Here is a 19,021-nt window from a genome sequence, read left to right on the forward strand (position 1 = left end):
CAAAACCAAAGCAAGAACCATAATTCTATATTTATTACCATGTCACTATTTATTTAAATGAGTTAAACAACATGTAGCTGTACTGATGACAGAGGAATGTATATTTATTATACTCAAATAAATAAAAGGATTTCTAGAGTCTTAGCTTGCAAATTAAACTCAGGACTGTAAGTGCAGTCAGAGCCGTGAATGTGTGGACAGGGACAGCTTTTGAGTTTTACACTCAGGATGCGATTAAAGTTCAGACCTTCAGCTTCAGAGCTTTAACACAAATGTTCAGCAGTTACAGACATTTTTATACGCAGCACCGTTTCAGAGACTCGGACACGAATGAAAAATTGAGCGATGAGCACTTGATGGGCAGGTGAGGCCTGTCGTCATCACACAGCTGAAACATCCATGAAAGTTAAAATCTTTGAGGACCAACAGAAACATCTTCCTTAAAATGATGCGAGCTGCAGAAGAACAAAGTCTGTTAAATGAAGAAAAATTGGAAATATAAAAGAAAAGTAAAAGAAAAGAAGAGTGAAAGTAAAACTGCAGAGAAAGTGTTCACCTGCGTGCTCACAGGAAGACGTGCATCTTGCCTCCAGGCTGCAGTCAACACAGAGGCTTTTCTGTTTCTCACTCTGCTTATTGATTCAACAACTCGACAACCTCTGCTAACGGCCAGCAGAGAGGGCCATACGTCATCTAAACATCTTCGTACCTTCATAACCTGCCGTGGACAGACAGAAACTGTGATTACATCTACAAAAACACCTGGCAGCGCCTCTCCCTGCTGACAGCAGCTTTCCAATAGAAAAAAAACAAAACAAATCAGAGCAAAATAACCAGCCAATCATAAATCAGCACAGTCATACGTGACCTTTCACCTCATCAGGACCCTGATGGAGTCCCTGCAGCTTGGACCCATAAAGAACTGCTGTTAACGTGATTAACCACTCGAAACGACATTTGATCTTTCTGTGTGGAGCTTCTTGAATAGACTCAGAGACATTTCAGACACATTTTCACAGCTCTGTGATCGATAATGACGTTTATCTGATTTTGATGATCTGCAAAACATCAAACAGTTTATTTAACAGGGAGCCACAGACGGTATCAAAGTATGAAGGCCACACAAAAACCCACAGTTTAACAAGTCTTTAACAAGTACACACCGAGAACAGCAAAGAGGCGGAGCCTTTTACAACAGGTAAACTCAGGTGTGGTGGAAGAAAACAGCAGTTGTTCCTGTGATCACCATTAAAACCTTTACTGGGAAAAACTGCCGCGCGTCCTTCATCAAAGCAGCCGATGAACAAAGTCCGACATGAAGGAAAACAAACTTCCATCCACCGCTGTTTGTTACAGAGAAACATCTGCACCAGGCTCCAGGAGCTTATTAAAGCTGATTCATGTTTAGATGATACAGCTCAATGACGGCATATTTACACGGAAGCAGCAAACAGGGAGAGTCGTGAGGTGTACTAGACCAATGTTAGGGTTTTCACAACATTTTTCAGATTAAAAGTCAAATAATATAAAATACTGTATTCATTTTAAAAAATTCTTTAAAAGAATAAATGTTATTTTAATATGACATGTACATACAATCAAAGCATGTTTTGAAAGATTTTATTTTCAGTTAAACTTTTAAATTGGAAACCAGTTAGAAGTTCATTTTCAAAGACCTGCGTTTTGTCCTCTGATAATCCTATATTGCTCATTAATAACACAAAAGCATTTCTTATTTGATTCCTCAATTAATCGATGGAATAATCGATGGATTACACTGAAATAATGGACAGCTGCAGCCTTACTTCAGATTGAGGTCAGCAGCTGTATCTTACTTGCAGAGAGAGGTTCAACTCATTTAACATGGAGGACCCAGTCAGCTGACGCTCGCTGGGCGAGTGATGCTTTCCTCTTCCTGCCAGTGTGATGACGTTTCACTGCACATTTAATCCCTCACATGTCTCCGTTTGACAAACATCATTTCATCAGTGTGTCCCAGTTTTTCCACATGATGCAGAAATGTGTGAAATTATTAATAAAGTTCTGACAGCTGCCCAGAAAGCTTTTCTTGATTCACAATTTTATTTTATTTTTTATTGTTGTTTTTTTATTGTTGTTGTTTTTATTTTTAGACCCATGGTCTAAAAAACAAACAAACAAAACAGCAACTTTTCGGTCATGTAACTGTGTGACATGTATGAATGCCTGCATGGAAGGAACTGTGAAATGCATGAAAATGCCGTTAAACTCCAAAATTGATGCTTTGCTTCACATTTTCTCAAGATAGCAGCGTCCTTCCCAAGAGGCTTTGCGGGGCCAATTCTGGCCACAGGGCCTCATGTTGAAAAACGAGGGTTCACTAAAAATTGGTTCCACACATAGCGGGTGTGTGGCAGTGTGGGCTTAGCTGTGTTCAGTGGAAGCATCTTCCTCCTCTGACTGTAGTTACTGTGACTGTCATGAGTTGCAAAACTGAAACACTGAGGGAGGCGGAGCACAGCTCAGGGTCAGCCACTACTTTTTGGTTACTGTTGCTGCTGCACGTCACTTTATGATGGGTGAGGTTTTATCTAAGGAGCCGCTCACATGATGATGTCACCAATGGTCGACTTTGTTTCCGAGGTAACATTAGTTAGTCTGATGAAGGCCAAAGTCCCACATCCTCTCGATTATCATGCAGAATGAAATGATTACAATACATTATTTTACAGCTGCACACAGAATCCTGCACGTTAGGAAAATATGTTTTATTCAATAGAATAAAAGAGCACAGATATCACGCCAGACAGTTTTTCACTAACATACCAAACAAACAGCAGCAGGTTTAAACACAGGCCACACAAATATCCCCGATTATTTTAATAAGATGTGCAAAAGTTAATAATAGTAAATATTCCTCCTGTTTATTGGACTTAAACAGAAAATCACAGTTACTGGCACTTGGCTCAAACATTTTAAAACATTAATGTTAATCAACAAAAAGAGAGATGAAAAGAGATAATAAAGTCAATAAAATGGCTTTAGTTTCTTCATCATGGTTGTACAAAGACTGATTTGTGTTTGTGCAGGTCTGAGATCAGCTTGGTTCTGTCTGAGATTCCTTCATATTTAGAGTTTTTCCTCCTCGCTGTCTCCGAGTGTTTCTCTCTGCTTCGACTGCTCTGAGACAGTCCGTGTTTGATTGAGCACAATGTAAATAGTGTGTGAATGTGTGGATGACGTAAAGCGCTATACAAATACAGGCCAATTACCAAATAAGATGAAAGTGAATTAAATCGTTTCAGAATGTGCCCCAGAGGGGCCGACATGGCAGCCTCGCCTCTGTCAGTCTGCCCCAGGACAGCTGTGGCTACAAGCTGCCTCCACCAGGGCGTGAATGTGAGAGTGGATCAAAAGTGGTATTGTAAAGCGCTTTATAAATGCAATCCATTATTATTATTATTGTTAATATTATTATTCTAAATATAATCATTGGTTGATTTTATATATTAAATTCTAAAAATCAAATAATACAACAATAAGATTTTTTTAAATGTTACATTTTAAAATGTCATTTTATCATTTTATATTTGATATATTCTGTCTTTAAATTGTGAAAATATATTTTAAAATCTTAATCTTAATAGTTTTTTTTACACCAGTGTTTTATCCAAACATATTCAAGATAAGAGTTGTTGTAGTTATTATACGGCATTGCTAATTTCTTCCTTTTGATGTAGTCTATCATACTGGGGTTTTTAAATTAAATTATTATTTGCTATATATATATATATAAATAGAAAGTGATGGATGGCACAGTTTTAATTCAACGAAAACATTAATCAAATATAAAATAATTCTGCTAAAGCTTTTTTCAAATTGTTCTTTGAAATCATTTAAAGACTGATTTTCTTTTTCAAAATAAATGTATTTACAACAGTGCTCAGGCTCTATTGACGTAAAATATTTTATTTTTTATAAATATGCATTGTTAATCAGTGATACTTAAAAGTTTAAGGGTCATTATTCTGCAGTTAAGTTCATGTAAGCATTGTTTTTAAAGGAAGTAATCAATCTTTTTTTGGGGGGGGATTTGTTGTTTTTTAAGCTGTTTTAATGACTTGACAAACAGAAATAAAACCAAACATTCCCAGGATTCCCGGTTTGTCTAATGTTATCAAAACAGCAAAGTGAACTGGAAACAAGTGTGAACTTTTGAGCCTTCAGGGAACATTTTTCTGTTGTCTGAGAAACTGATGATGAAAATACAGTTTTTCCAGTGATGTTCAGCAGAAATGATGCATTCCTATGAGAGGACAAAGCGAGAGAAGAGGATGGGGAGGAGGGAGAGCAGCAGAGGAACTGAGAGGTAGATGAAGTGAGCCGAGGAGGGCACAAAGGTGATGAAGCCCGGCTGGTTGGAGGTGATCTGTCTGTTGATCCAGGACTGGTACTGTGATACCCGAGTGTAGACTCCTGGGAAATTGGGCTGAGCGCAGCCTATCCCAAAGCTCACCACTCCAGCCTGGACCCAAACGGAGCTGTTTTTAACCACCAGTGGGCCTCCAGAGTCACCCTGCACACACCAGACATGGTGGTTATAGCACCAGCAGCCATGTGGATGCATATATGGATATATTTACATCTGTTCAAAAGTGACAATATTATATTTGTATAATTGTGTGTGTGTGTAAATATCAGTCTGCCAAATGAATTTGCTAACATTTGCGAGACACAATTTTCACCAAAAAAAGCACAAATGTTAAATTCTGTATGAAAAAGATAAATAAATCAATTACCAATCAATCAATGGTAAACATTGTTGTAGTTCTTGTTACTGTGTTCATTTTTATATAACATAGTTTTTTACGCTGTTTTTTAGCATTTACACTTAATTTCATTTATCTAATTTATGTTAATAACTTTAAAATACTCCAATTCCTCAGACAGTTTAAGTTGAGCCAGTTTTTCAATGTGATGAAAACATCTGGACACAAACTCAGTCAAGTCAAACTGATCTTCACAGTACGACAAAAGTGTGAACAAATACATGTTTCATATTTTGGGTCCTTCAGAGGTTCCACTGTCTGCGTTGTGATTGGTGCTTTACGTCGTGGCTTCAGACTCATTTGTAGGTGTTCACATGGACCCACACTCACCTGGCAGGAGTCCTTTCCTCCCCGAGTCACGCCGGCACACATCATGTTGCTTGTGATTCTACCATTGTAGGCATCGTTACAGTCGGTGTTGGACACGATAGGGATGCTCACCTCCTGTAGAGTCCCAGGGGAAGGAAGGGAAACTGAAAAAAACCAAACAGAAATGTGCAGTTTGAGGCATGAATCCACCACGTGTGAAGAAGATGCTTGGATACTGACATATATTTATCTTTGATATCGTTAGAGTTGTAGCCTGTGTACACTCATTCACTCACTTCTGTTAAACTTGCTGTTTTAGTTAGCCTCAGAGTTGCTCTTCAAAATGTATTTACTTACATTTCCTGCAAAGTCAGAGACCTAATGTCATGGTCCCGTGTCTGCCCGGACGGCTCCACAAGGCCACATGTGTTTCTGTTTACTTTCTCCTCTCACCTCCCCGCCGGGGCGGAGCTCATTACGGGCTCCCGCCCTTGGCTCACACACCTGCTCTTTTCCCGGACCCTGCGTGGGTACCCGCTGTGTGAATTTGAGTGAAGAGGAGGGCGAGTGTAAATTAGATTTTTCCCTTGGACCCCGCAATTCCCCCACTGTATATATCTCCACTTGGTGATTATATAAATAAGATCATTCCTTGTATTGAACTCTGCTCTGTGCTTGGTTCCTCCCCTGAATGTGACAGAATCATCCAGCCAATGAAATGGACTCAGCAGACCCAGCAGCTTCTGCTCCTATCCTCGCCGCCTTGACAGCAATTTTGGAGCGCCATGAGCAAATGTTTGCTCGCACCAGAGGTGAGCTTTCAAGCCTTAAGCATATCAGCTGTCAACTGCATCATAAAGATCCAAGAGTAGGAAAAAACTGCTCTAAAGAGTTTTGGCGCACAGGAGTTACCGCAAACACTGACCTCATTAAGATCACATGGATACGCCAGGAAATGAAGAAAAGCAGAAGCTGAGTATGATCATAATCCGACTATAACAGTAAAGGTTAGTAACTGTCGCTGCTCCAGTTCTTACCACCGTCTCGGATGTTGCCCCAGCCGGTGACCCAGGTGGTCGTCTCTGCAGGGAAGACGCTGCCCTCCTCCGCCAGACACACAGGTCGGATGTAGTCCGTGAAGTCAACAGTTGAGGACAGCCGCAGCAGTGCGATGTCATTGTCGTTGGAGTTGGAGTTGTATTGTGAATGTTTGATTATCCGTGACACTGACCGGGAAACCCCATTAGTATTAGTGCTTTGCAGTGACTCGTATCCGAGGTGAACAGTCAGTTTTGATGGGGTGCTGAAAATAGCAAGAAGTACTGACTGTTAGTGCTTAATTGATAGTTGACAGGTGAAGAGGGTGGGTCATATGACAGGGTGAGAGCTTACTTGGGGAAACAGTGGGCAGCAGTCAGGATCCATTCATTGTTGATCAGGGAGCCTCCGCAGAAGTGGCGACCGGATGCTTGCAGACTGACCTGCCAGGGCCACGCTCCCGCAGGAGCATCCTGGCCTCCTACAATCTTGGTGTTAAGTGGAGCTTGTCCACAAACTGTAGGCAAAGACATTTATGCACAAAGAAAAATGACTCTCAAACGTTCAAAGCTGGAGCGCAGCTTCAGACCAGATAACGCCGTGTCGGCCCATAAACAAAGCACGAGTGAATCCAGAGGTCAACAAATGAAAGCTCATCAGTCTGTCCCGTTTCAATGAGCCCAAATTTCAGGAACATCTTAAGAGACTTTGGAAAATTCAAAATCAAAACTTAGTGTATTTCAAATTCCTCTTCATAATGAATAGAGGAATACGGGACATCAGAATACTTGTTCTTATTGTTTAACGATGAAGAACTGCCGTGCAAGGAAAAAAAAACCCTGAGAATAATACAGCTGAAAAGCATTTTATTCATACATGTTCTTATCCATTACTATTACCTACTATATTGCAAGGTTTGTGTCCTGGCCATTTGTCCCAAACTGCATCTCAGTAAAAGAAATTCAATCTGCATTTTATTTATTAGAAACTCCGTGTGTGTGTGTGTGTGTGTGTGTGTGTGTGTGTGTGTGTGTGTGTGTGTGTGTGTGTGTACTCACCATCGAGCTGTGCGTTGCTTCCTGTTTAGAGACAATAGAAACAGAGACATGATGTATTTGTTAGATCTCCGTGGACTGAACAGGCTGGTTGTTCTTAACGTGCTGTTGGAGTTTCTGGGTGGGGCTGGAATGTGCGGCACGAAGCCAAACAAAAGACGGAAACGATGTCTTTGTCTTTGTCTGAGACAAGAAAACGATGATCTTGAAAGACAGGACATATCAGGAGGCCACAGTAAGAACACGAATGTACGGAGAGGTTGTGGTATGAAGAAGCGCGGCATTAAAGATTTTATCTTTCCACGGTTGATGGTTTGACTGACAACAAATAGCCCTATTACCAGCCTACTTTTGAATGCGAACATTTACAAAACATTCTGCTTTATGCTTCATTAAATTTCAGAGGGAAATCAGCTACTTCCTGTCATTGTGGAGATTTTAAAAGACTGTCAACAAAAACATTAAATTTAAAGAATGAAAAACTCGATCTCATTGCAGGCCGACATGGGCAACTCTTTCTTTTTTTACTCATCTGCGAACCCAACAGGAAGTCGTTGAATAAACACTTTGTTCACCAGCGTGGTGTTAAGAGGAGAACGACCCTGGAAATGTCACATTTAACACATCACTGAAATACAAAAGTTTAAATAAAGCTTTCAATGAACTTTTGTATTTCCATAGTCGGTGTTTTTTCTCTACAGTACTTCCTGTTTTTATGGTCATATGGTTTTTACCAGTGATGCTCGGTCTATACCGATATGGGGTCCATGCTAGTGTAACCATGGCTGATTTCTGCTTGCAGTGACATAATTATTGTTTCTGATCCAACCTGTGTGAGAGAACGTCCTCTGAGACGAGAGCATTCAGTGAAAGGTAAAACCCACCCACGTGTCGATACCTCAGTATGAATCATCAGCAGGACACCGAGAATCAAACCGGCCAGCCTGGTTTTTTTAAACCGAAAAAAGCTTTGACGTGACCTGAAGCTCCTTTAACCTGTATGACTTCAAAGCTCTTTGACTTGTTTACTTTAGTCTACAGCTCTTAAATGAGCAGCTGACATCATGTTTTCTTTTCCAAGAATTTGTTTGTTCTGTGGGACACGTCGGGAACATCGGAGCTTCTACAGTCTAAAAGCATGATGTGAGAAAACCAAAGAACTTTATGGTGAAAGCACTTTTCTGGTTCCTTTTAATGTTTTAGCAGGAAGATTCTTTTAAATCATGTCTAAAATAAAATGTATTATTTTTATTATTACTGAACTGCATTATTTGATGAATTAAAGCTGTTCTTTACTCACAGCTTGACTCCGTCTGAACTCTGACCTGTGATGTAAGAGGAAGCAGGAAAACACGCTTTTGTTGCTTTTTATGTTTTAAATGATTACAGGGACGATCTGTTTTATTATTTTATGATGAAGTCATGATGGCGTGATCATGTTTGTTTGTTTTTCTCAGCTGATTTCTCCTTGTTTTGTAATTAATGTTAAATTAAAATACTCTTAAAAACTTTTATTGGAATCAACTTTCAGTCCTCGACAGATGAGGAAGCCCCCATCCATCAGGCCCTCAGGGCTGAGCAGCTGACTGTCACCGTCAGTAAAGCACAGCGGCGCTGTCATCACGCTTTAGAAACTCATTCAGTGTGCCCGATGCTACCAGTGCATGCGGGCATCTCATAGTTATGTACACAATGTGCTCTGGCATCATCACTATGACAATCTGGTAGAAGGTTCCGCATCTTCCGGGCAAGGACAGAGAGACTCAAGAGGAGCTTCTATCCCCAAGCCATCCGGGCCCGAAACACACACACCCGCCCTCTCACATCATCTATAATTGACTGAGACAGGACTCTTCCAGACACTAAACCAAGGCACAATGTACATTTCAATTCCTTTAATTTTAAATATGTTTATATTGTCTATCCTGTAAAATAGTCAGATGTCTATTCATATTAATGCACAGAATTCACCTGCTTGCTGCTACTACTGCACATTCACCCAGTGTATATACTATATGTATATATATATATATATATATATATATATATATATATATATTTTTTTTTTTTTTTTTCTGGATAAAAAAAAAAAAAAAAAAAAAAAAAAAATATCCAGAAATCCTACCAGTGGCTGGACAAAGCTGGACTGAAAGACAGCACAGAGGCACTAATCATGGCAGCACAAGAACAAGCTCTGAGCACAAGATCCATAGAGGCTGGGGTCTATCACACCAGGCAAGACCCCAGGTGCAGGCTGTGTAAAGATGCCCCAGAGACAATCCAGCACATAACAGCAGGGTGCAAGATGCTAGCAGGCAAGGCATACATGGAACGCCATAACCAAGTGGCCGGCATAGTGTACAGGAACATCTGTGCCGAGTATAACCTGGAAGTCCCGAGGTCAAAATGGGAGATGCCCCCAAGGGTGGTGGAGAATGACCGAGCTAAGATCCTGTGGGACTTCCAGATACAGACGGACAAAATGGTGGTGGCTAACCAACCGGACATAGTGGTGGTAGACAAACAGAAGAAGACGGCCGTAGTGATCGATGTAGCGGTTCCGAATGACAGCAATATCAGGAAGAAGGAACACGAGAAGCTGGAGAAATACCAAGGGCTCAGAGAAGAGCTCGAGAGGATGTGGAGGGTGAAGGTAACGGTGGTCCCCGTGGTAATCGGAGCACTAGGTGCGGTGACTCCCAAGATAGGCGAGTGGCTCCAGCAGATCCCGGGAACAACATCGGAGATCTCTGTCCAGAAGAGTGCAGTCCTGGGAACAGCTAAGATACTGCAGGACCCTCAAGCTCCCAGGCCTCTGGTAGAGGACCCGAGCTTGAAGGATAAACCGCCCGCAGGGGCGCGCTGGGTGTTTATGTTTTTATATATATATATATATATATATGTGTGTGTTCTTCCTCTACACCCCCCCCCCCCCCCCCCCGCTACATTTCACTGTGTGTTATACTTGTATAACTATGTATGTCACAAATAAAGAACCTTGAACCTTGAACATATTAATTAGTTCCTGATGGTTTCTGTTCAGACTGAAAGAGGACAAAGTTCACAAGATTGTTTCCTGCGGGTGAACTTTATTTCACTTCCTCTTATTCTGCTTTGTTCGGCTAGCTTCACACAACGATCTTCGAAGAATAACTAACTAAAGTGAAGGCAAACGGTAGCCGACAGCTAGCAGCCGTGCTGTCTGTATCCATCACTCACAGCAGCCCTCACTTTAAGAAAACACATCTAAAGGCTACAGTTGTCTGTGGGACTGACTCGATGCCTCAAGCAAATAGAGAACTGCAGTTTTCAGTATTTACACCAAAATAGCCCCAAATATTCCTGTCAGAAGCCACGTGCCGACCTAAATGTAAACGTCAAAATATTTGACTTATTCTTTGCATATTTCCACGACCCTTTATCCATAACACATTCATAGAACCTACCGTTGTATATACTGGATTATCTTATTTTGTATTTCTTGAGTTTATATTCTGGTGCACTCTTTGCATTCTTCTGTTATCTGTACCTGAGCCGTGGGGTCTGTAAAATCTTATCTTCAAACTGGTACAGTTTACAAGAATTCACTCCCATGACTGCCAATTGAAACTACCACAGATCTCTTACAGGACAGTCGCCTGAGAGCAGGAACTGTCAGCAGTGAAGTGGAGGAAGGGTTCAGATATTTAAAAGATACTTTTACTGAGAACTTACATTAAAAAAAACCTGTAAACGTGTGAGCAGAAGGATAAACTACAGCAATACAAATTGTATGCTTTTTATTGATGCTGAGACATTTCCATGTACATGAATTGTTAATTTTATTAGTTGAGTAAATTTGTGATGTTTCACATCCTTCTAAACTTTATACATTTAACATTTATCTCTGAATTTAGTGAAATAAAGTACAAAGTATTAAAACGATCCTTCTAACTTTAAGATCTCAGGTTGTTGAAGCTGGTATTGTTGTGGCTCTTTTCATTTGTTCATTTATTTCTGGTAATCATGAGTCAGCTTGTTGTGGGACTAATAAAGGTTATCTTATCTTATCTTATCTGTAATGAGCAGTAAAAGCAGCACAAGAGCCCGGCTCAGGTCTCTGAGAAACACGGAGTCAAACTGACTCGTCTGGATGTTCGTGTTCGTGTAGCAGTGAAAACAGGAAATTTACAGATTTAAAAGCAGACTTTTAATTTTGTTTGATGTTACAACCTGAACAAATGTGTCCACGGCCATTTATAACTTACAATATTGTAAATTATTACAATTTTGTAAAAAGAGACGAGCCGAATTTCTTTGTATCATCATTTAAATTGCAAAATAAATGAGATTGTGAGTCTTAAATCTCAGGTGAGACTCACCTGTAAGCGTTAAGGCCAACAGCAGGGCTCCACATGAAAACAGCTCCATCCCCACAGAGTCTCTTCTCAAAGTGTCTCCCAACTCCAACGGCAGGAGTCTGTAAAGCACGAGGGCGTGACCGCCTGCATCATACCTGACCGTCAGTCAGCTGAGCACACGCCACAAACACACCTGACACACCTTCTTCTTCTGAAACCAAAAGCAAACACAGATGCAAACAGACCGCACTGCTCACGGTGCTAATGTTGTTGTCCTGATTTGTTTTTATTGATATGTTTACATTCATACAGATTTTCCACCAGTTTTCCTGTGAAAATGGTTTCATTTTTATTAATTTGCCAACAAAATATGTCAAATATTAAAAGCATTTCTGTATTTTATTTTACAAATATTATTACTTAGATTTTTATGTTCACTCTTCTTCTGACAAATAAAGTCGTCTAAGGAAAGAGAGCTCCTTCGACGACGATGACCTGGATGACTGAGAACCTTCACCGACAAATAAAGTCACAAACACTTTTCTTTATATTTATATTTTATATTTCATTCCGCACCGATCGACCTCTGCCCCAGTTACTAACGACTGTGCTGGCCTTAACGCTGCACCTGAGACCACAGACCAATTGTAAAGTCAGATGTGACGCTGATGGAGAGATCGGTGCAGGGCGATGGAGATGCAAATCGTTTCAGTGAGATCTCATTCATGGAAGTGATGTGAGACACACGGAGCAGCCAAAGCTCCGCGATGGCCATGCTCGGCTTGGACTTTAAGGTTCTGTTATTATGAAGTATTTTCTTTTTTGATTCTGAGCTTAATGATTGATCGTTTATTGATCCTCTGTCGTGAGTTCTTGGTTGCCGTTGTATATTAGAGGTGAAGTCCTGTGTGAAGTTGGAGGTTTCCTGATTTAGTTACTTCCTGTCTGGTTTTGGTCATCATTTGTTTCTTGTGTCTTGTATTTAGTCTTATTTACTTGTCTTGATTAGTTTCAGCAGTTTTAGTTCCAGGCTCCTGGTTAGTCCTCGTTGTGTCCGTGTACATACAGCCTGTGGTTTCCTTTGTTCCCTGTCAGAGCTTCTGTTTCTGTTCGTCATGCCTGTGTTCGTTCGCTTGTGTATTGAATTACGTTTCTGGACTTTCGTTTCCCAGGAGATAAAGGTAGTGAAACACTGAAACATACGAAGCTTTTGTGCCAGAACAATCTGAAACCATCTCTGCTGTGACTCCTGCTGCCAGTTTGTTATCTCTACATCTCGAGGATGCTTTTCTGTGAAACAGTGATGCAGGTGAGCTCTTTTTATGCCAGACTGTCAGTAACTATGATTCTCACGTCAGGCCAGCGATGATCCAACAGGATGATCAGTTTTTAGTTTACCTAACCATGTATATTTAAATTTTAAAAACTGACAACATTTGTTTTTTTTTAAATAAAAAGGTCAAATTAATCACATTTTCAGGGGCTGATTCTGACCAATCGTCACATCTTTACCTGTAACCATGAATAAACTTTCCTGAGCGATGCTTCGTCCTGTAACACCTACATGATGTTTTACTGAGACTGGAGCTTTGGTCGTGCCGTCCCAGCACAACTGCTGTTGTTTATGAAATATTCACAACAGACACGTCGGGGGAACGAAAGAAGGAAAGACAAAACTCATCTGCCAAGAAAATATGTTAAGAAAAAGATTGCCTGTAATTAATGAGTGTTTCTCTGTTGACAGTATGAATATACTCTTCATGGTGGCGTGTGTTGTTGTGAGGATGATGTCATCTAATGCAGCAAATACAGTTTTCTGTTGAAAGTAGAAAAAGGTAGCGAACAGACGGAGTCAGAGCTGAGAACTTCTGTTGAGCAGAGAAAAACTTTTTATTGACACTTTAATGAATTTGCAGCTGAGTGTGGCGCTCTCGCTCTCTGCTGATAGGAGTGGATGGAGCTCATCCACCTGTCTCTCTTTCTCTCATCTATACGCTGTTAATCATTCCAGTGAGATATTTATGTTATTTATATATCAATATATTTACTGGAGTCTGTTGACTGACTGAATAATCTATACTAGTCATCACAATCCACAGCAAAAACAATGAGTGGCATCAATCAAAGCACTCATCCAGTAACTACAAGGCCCGGCCCAAATGACTGTGTGTGATACAAAATGTGAATCGTTGTCCTGGCCTTATCGTAGCAGCAGGTACAACACCTGGTTTGGTTGTGGTCACGTGATCGCGGCGTTTCGAAACACATGAGCTTCCCATAAGCAAAGTCTGGAGCTGGAAGAGACGAACCTGCTCAGCCGAGTCGCTGCCTTCACCGACGCACAGAAGCTTCATGGAGCAGAGTCCACGCGCCTTCACATCAGCAGTGCTCAGTGGTGTTTTGGTGGCTCATGACAAATGATGTGAGATTTATGAAGTGTATCATATATTTAATATCACACTGGGCAGATTTACCCGTGTACGGCTATTTTCAGTACATGTTGCTCGTTGTAAACTTTCCGTGTAACATTCACGATGATATTGTTGATGGTAACGTGTATGATTCCAGCGCAGCCGACAGGCACTTTGAATTTGTAAAGCTCCTCGCATTACATTCATAATCAAGTTCACTGACTGACGACCCTGCAGTGCTGTTTTCCTGTATTCCTGTTTCATCCACTTTAATAAAGTGTCCTGTGTTACAGTAACTGAGTTGTGGATTCGCTTAATGAACGCCTAAGTTGGGCTTCAATCTGCCTTAGACTCACTGACCTTCTTTGAATCAGCATCACAAAGATCCGAAGTCACTGACAAAACATACACGTATAAATAAATAAAATCTATAGAGAGAAACATGTTTGATATGTTTTTTATTAAGTTACACACAAACAGTGTTTTCTGCCAACAGGCTCAGACAACAGACCAGAAACAAAGAAGCAATGTGTACAAGCAGGTGGCAAACACAGGTTTTTGAAGTAATTGTACAACAAATGCCTCCCAACAGCTTCAGTGTTTCCTGGAATTGATTCAGAAACACCAACAGAGCTATTATCCATCTCTTATGTCAGGCAAGTTTCCCCCAGATAGTCCTGGTTGAGATCTAGTGACTGTGAAAGCCATGGTGTATGATCACACCATTTTCATAATCAACTATTCAGTGACCCCTCTTCAAATACAAAACATCTCTCATAGCAACTTTGCACTGATTTTAAAACTCTTTCCCCTTTGACAAAGGGACCCGACGTAGCAGCAAAGTCCAACACTGACTCTTCGTGCAAATGTCAAGAGTAATTTCAGGGGATTTTCCAACCTCTTGGTTCACAAGAGCCAAAGAAAAATCCTCATCAACGTTGGAGTAAAAACTAGATGCTTTTATTGTATATACACTGATAATGCTTACTGTTGTGTCAATAAATAACACGCTGAAGACCACAGACAGCAGTCCAGGCATCAGGAGCTGGAAACATCACCTGATAAAGAAAAAAAGACAACGGACCAAATGAAGAACAGAAGTGTTCTTCATTGCACATTTTTGACCAATCAGAAGTCCCCTTCTTTCACTCTAGACTTTTGACCAATCACCAATCAGGACGAATTGCACTATGGTCCATCCCCCTTTTCAGGTAACCTTGCATTTGGAGTGTAATTGTTTTTGTGTTCTAGTTTCTGTTCATGGTGTTGGTTTGATTATTTCCCTGGGTTCAGTTTTCTGCCTCCTCTGTGTCTTGTAGTCAGTTTGTGTGCCTCAGCAGATTTTACTCTTGTTCTATACAACCTCTGTGTTTGTCTTCAGGTTCAGTCAGTAGTCGTTGTAGATGCTCTCATGCTCCTGCACCATCACCCCGTCCCAGGACAGACATGGATGTGATTCCTTCTGATTTGATCAGCTCCTCCCAGCAGCAGATCATTCCAGGGGCGATTCTAGGATCAGAGCTTTGGGGGTGCTGAGCACCCAGAGAGCTGCTCAGCCAGGCAAGCTCAACTTTACTCATCACGATGAGACGTTTTCCCTGTCTCTGTCAGTCCCTGCATCTTTAAATGTCTCCAGTTGTCCCGAGTTCCCTCTGTTCCTCTCTGTCCTCATCGTCTGTTGTCTTCGTCTCTGTTATCAGTCATCATAATTTTACAATCTCTGTGCAAGTCTGCAAATTTCTTTATTAAATCATAAGATTCTTAAATTCATCAAGTCTCTCTGTGCCTGGGTCCTCGTCACAAAACATGACATCACTGCTTTGTACATTTTAACACAATTTAATAAGCACATGCTTCAGCCAGTACCTTTTGATTAGCCTTGTCTCGTGGTTTCTTGCTTTGTGGTAGATCTTTATTCTGTTTTCACCGAGATATTTGAATACTAATCAATAAATCGATACTCAATTCTAAAAAAAAAATTCTAAACCCACATTTGTGAAAGAAAAGCAAAACGCTTTTTTGAAAAGTTTTTAACAAAACCATCAAATCTGATCAAGGTTATTTAAATGCTGCAAAAGAAGAATGGATCAGAATAAAAATACATCCTAACCTTAATTACTGGGGAGAATAATGAATGATGCTCATAGTGAGCTTTTAATGTGTATGTATAATATAATACAGATACATAAAAATACACTCCAAAAATAGAAGAGTCCTTGAAATGTACAAAATATTAATAAAGAAATTATAAAAATGGAGGCAACTATGCCTATGGTACAATGTATGAAAAGATCTTTACTGCAGATACTAATATGGCTCTGCAGATTTTTTATTTTAACGTTGCCTCAGCTTGATGTTGGCAAATCTGTCACTGTTTGGTGATCAACTCTCTCAAGCAGTTTAAGAGTTTCTGCTGTGCCTGTCACTGCTCCCTGTCTGTTTCCTTACCTCATTCTTCCTGACCTTCCTGAATCCAGTCAGTTAGCTAGTTAGTACCTTGGGTTTAATATCGGCACTAGGGTTGCCAACCGTCCCTTAAAATACGGAATCGTCCTGTATTTCGAAACAAAAGTACACGTCCCGTATTGAGCTAATAAGGGACGCACTTTGTCCCGTAATACAGTGAGAATCAAAAGTAGTCTATAAATGTTTATGGAATTAACGCTTTGTTTGAAAACATAATTCCCAGCCCCTCTCCTGCTCTGTGACCAATGAGCTGACAGCACACTTATGACAATTCGAGTATGACAATTCAGATTACCGCTCATCTCATTGGTCGAGGAAAGGTCGCTTACGGAGAAAATACCGGAAGACAACAGATGACCACAACAAGAAGCATGGCCAACAGGGAAACAAACGCCGACACTGCGGTGCAAGTCTCGGACGACAGTACACCTAAAGCTGGGCAGACACTGTGCGATTTTTTCAGTCACGTTATTCAGCTCCTGCTCAAACTGCACGATTGACTCGCAGGGGTTAGAAGTTGGTAGGTCACGATGCAGGTCTCACACTATACCGCCCGATGCTCTGATGCGACCTGAGTGCTCACACTGTGCCTCCATAACATGAAGGTTATAACAGAAAATCTGTCGCTCTCTCTCTGTCTCTCACTCACACAGACACACAAACCACCATCAACTTTGCTAAATTGCTAATGAAAAACATGATCAGACAGCTGTGATTGAGCAGCAGTGTAAATCCAACTATTTTCACGGTTGTTGTGGTCGTGATCATTTTGTGAGGCCACATCGAAAAGGCTCGGATGAGCTTTCCAAAGTTCTACAAGTTGTTCCTCCATCGCTTGTGTCCAGATCACACGCTGCACAGCCGTGCTGCACCGTCTTTTTCACCAACGTTTACGTGTTTGCGCGCGAGCAGTGTGAGCGGCTGTGGTGAGAACCTCACGAGCGATTGATGATCGGGAGCTGGTCGTGAGGTGTTAATCACTTCTCGTTACCCCACGTATACTACACGACGCACGATGAAGGCCAAAATCGGTCCGATCACTCAAAAATCGGCTCAAAATGGGCCAAAAACCACACAGTGTGAGCCCAGCATTAGAGCAGCAATGTTTGTTCCCCTCAGAGAAAGGGAAGAATGGGAAAAGGAAAACACCTGGCTGGAAAACGTTAATATGGGCATGTGCAGTGAATATCAGCGCTATGTGGCCAGAAGTGTGATAATATAATTTATTTTGTGTAATAAACAACTGCAAGAATAGATGATTACAACAAATAGATGACTAATACATAAAAGTAATACATAGATGAATAATGATGATGAGTTATGATGCGTAATCATGGGAACAAGTGGGTTTACAAACAGGAGCAGCTGATTAGCATTAGAAAAGCTGAAATAATATTTCAACTGAAGCCAATTGTACTAAATGCACTAAATGTGCACTGTTACAAGAATGTTTTTCTTTCTATTGTTTTCTATTATTTTAAGTTAAGCAGGACAGAGTTCTTTTAAAGAAAGATTTACTTATATTCTCAAAAGTTAAGCATGACAGGCTTCTGTTTAAGAAAGAGACCTGTTTTATGTGTTAATGTTGTCATTTTGAGCTAAAAATAAATGGCTAAATGATCATTTGTTTCACATGTGTTCATATCACAAAGAATATGCATCTGCTTAAATCAAATTCAAGTCAAAGGGTTAAAAAAATAATTTCACACACAAAAAAAGAGCTAGAAAATTCACCACACTGGGAAGGGTGAAGACAACTGGGTCGCCCGGCCCTGGCCACGAGGTGTCCCTTATTTATTTTTCAGGGAGTTGGCAACCCTAATCGGCACATATGACAAAATAAGCAGCTTCTCTCATTCCTTTTCAAACAGGACAGTGGTAACAACAGCAGGCTACAGACAATGTTACGTTTTAGATTTTAAATAGGCTGTATACATTTCAATGGGAGCAACAGGGCGGTCAAATATCACTGATTTCACTACAGAGCAGGACGGATTGTAGGGCAGCAAACATCGTGGGGAAACACGTTTCCCACACTGCAGGTTACCTGGTGTCATGTTTTTCAGCTAAAAGAAACATGGTCTGACTCCTACCAACTGTACAAAGAGTAACGCAAGGTTAAAGGCAGCTAACATGTCCTGTTTTAAGCCAGGCTCTTCCACCTCCCTCTGCTGCGTCTCAGCCGCCATCGCTCTGGCAGTAGCTAGAGCCAGAGCAGGGGAGAGCTGGAGCAAACCATTTTGGGAGGGGGGGGTATCTTTGTTGTTAAAATATCTCAACCAAGTTTCTATATTTTTGTAGTGTATCACACAAAAAATATGACACTATCCTGTACCAAATATTGTCAAAAAAGTAAGAAATCTTTGGGGGTGCTTTGATGAATTTTGATTAAAATGGGCTAAAACCGCCCCTGGATCATTCCTCTCTGACCGCAGTCCTTACTTCCTGCTCTCTGTTGATTTAAACCTTACTTTGGTGACATCTAGTGGAATGAAATGAGAATAACACCTCCGAGTGAAATAGTTCTTTGATTTTAACCTGTAAAGTTGCATTTTATATATTTCTGTTTATTAACTCGTAATCAAACTTTTTTC

The 19,021-nt window shown here is 40.7% G+C and overlaps 1 protein-coding gene across 1 annotated transcript; it reads right to left on the reverse strand.

Annotated features, from left to right (window-relative positions):
• Positions 1–2,728: 2,728 nt before the first annotated feature.
• On the reverse strand, positions 2,729–11,648 carry LOC146576772 (trypsin I-P1-like). The gene is made up of 6 exons (XM_085272279.1): positions 11,572–11,648; positions 7,214–7,234; positions 6,510–6,672; positions 6,155–6,420; positions 5,139–5,281; positions 2,729–4,555 (listed from the first exon to the last, which is right to left on the reverse strand). The coding sequence occupies exons 1-6, from the start codon at positions 11,618–11,620 to the stop codon at positions 4,286–4,288; spliced, it is 912 nt and encodes a 303-aa protein (XP_085128405.1). The 5' UTR covers positions 11,621–11,648; the 3' UTR covers positions 2,729–4,285.
• Between the last annotated feature and the right edge of the window lie 7,373 nt (positions 11,649–19,021).

This window comes from Mchenga conophoros, linkage group LG4 (genome assembly GCF_057382185.1).
Source record: "Mchenga conophoros isolate Kocher_MC1m ecotype Shallow Benthic linkage group LG4, M_conophoros_male_GT1.1, whole genome shotgun sequence".
Taxonomy (NCBI): Eukaryota; Metazoa; Chordata; class Actinopteri; order Cichliformes; family Cichlidae; genus Mchenga; species Mchenga conophoros.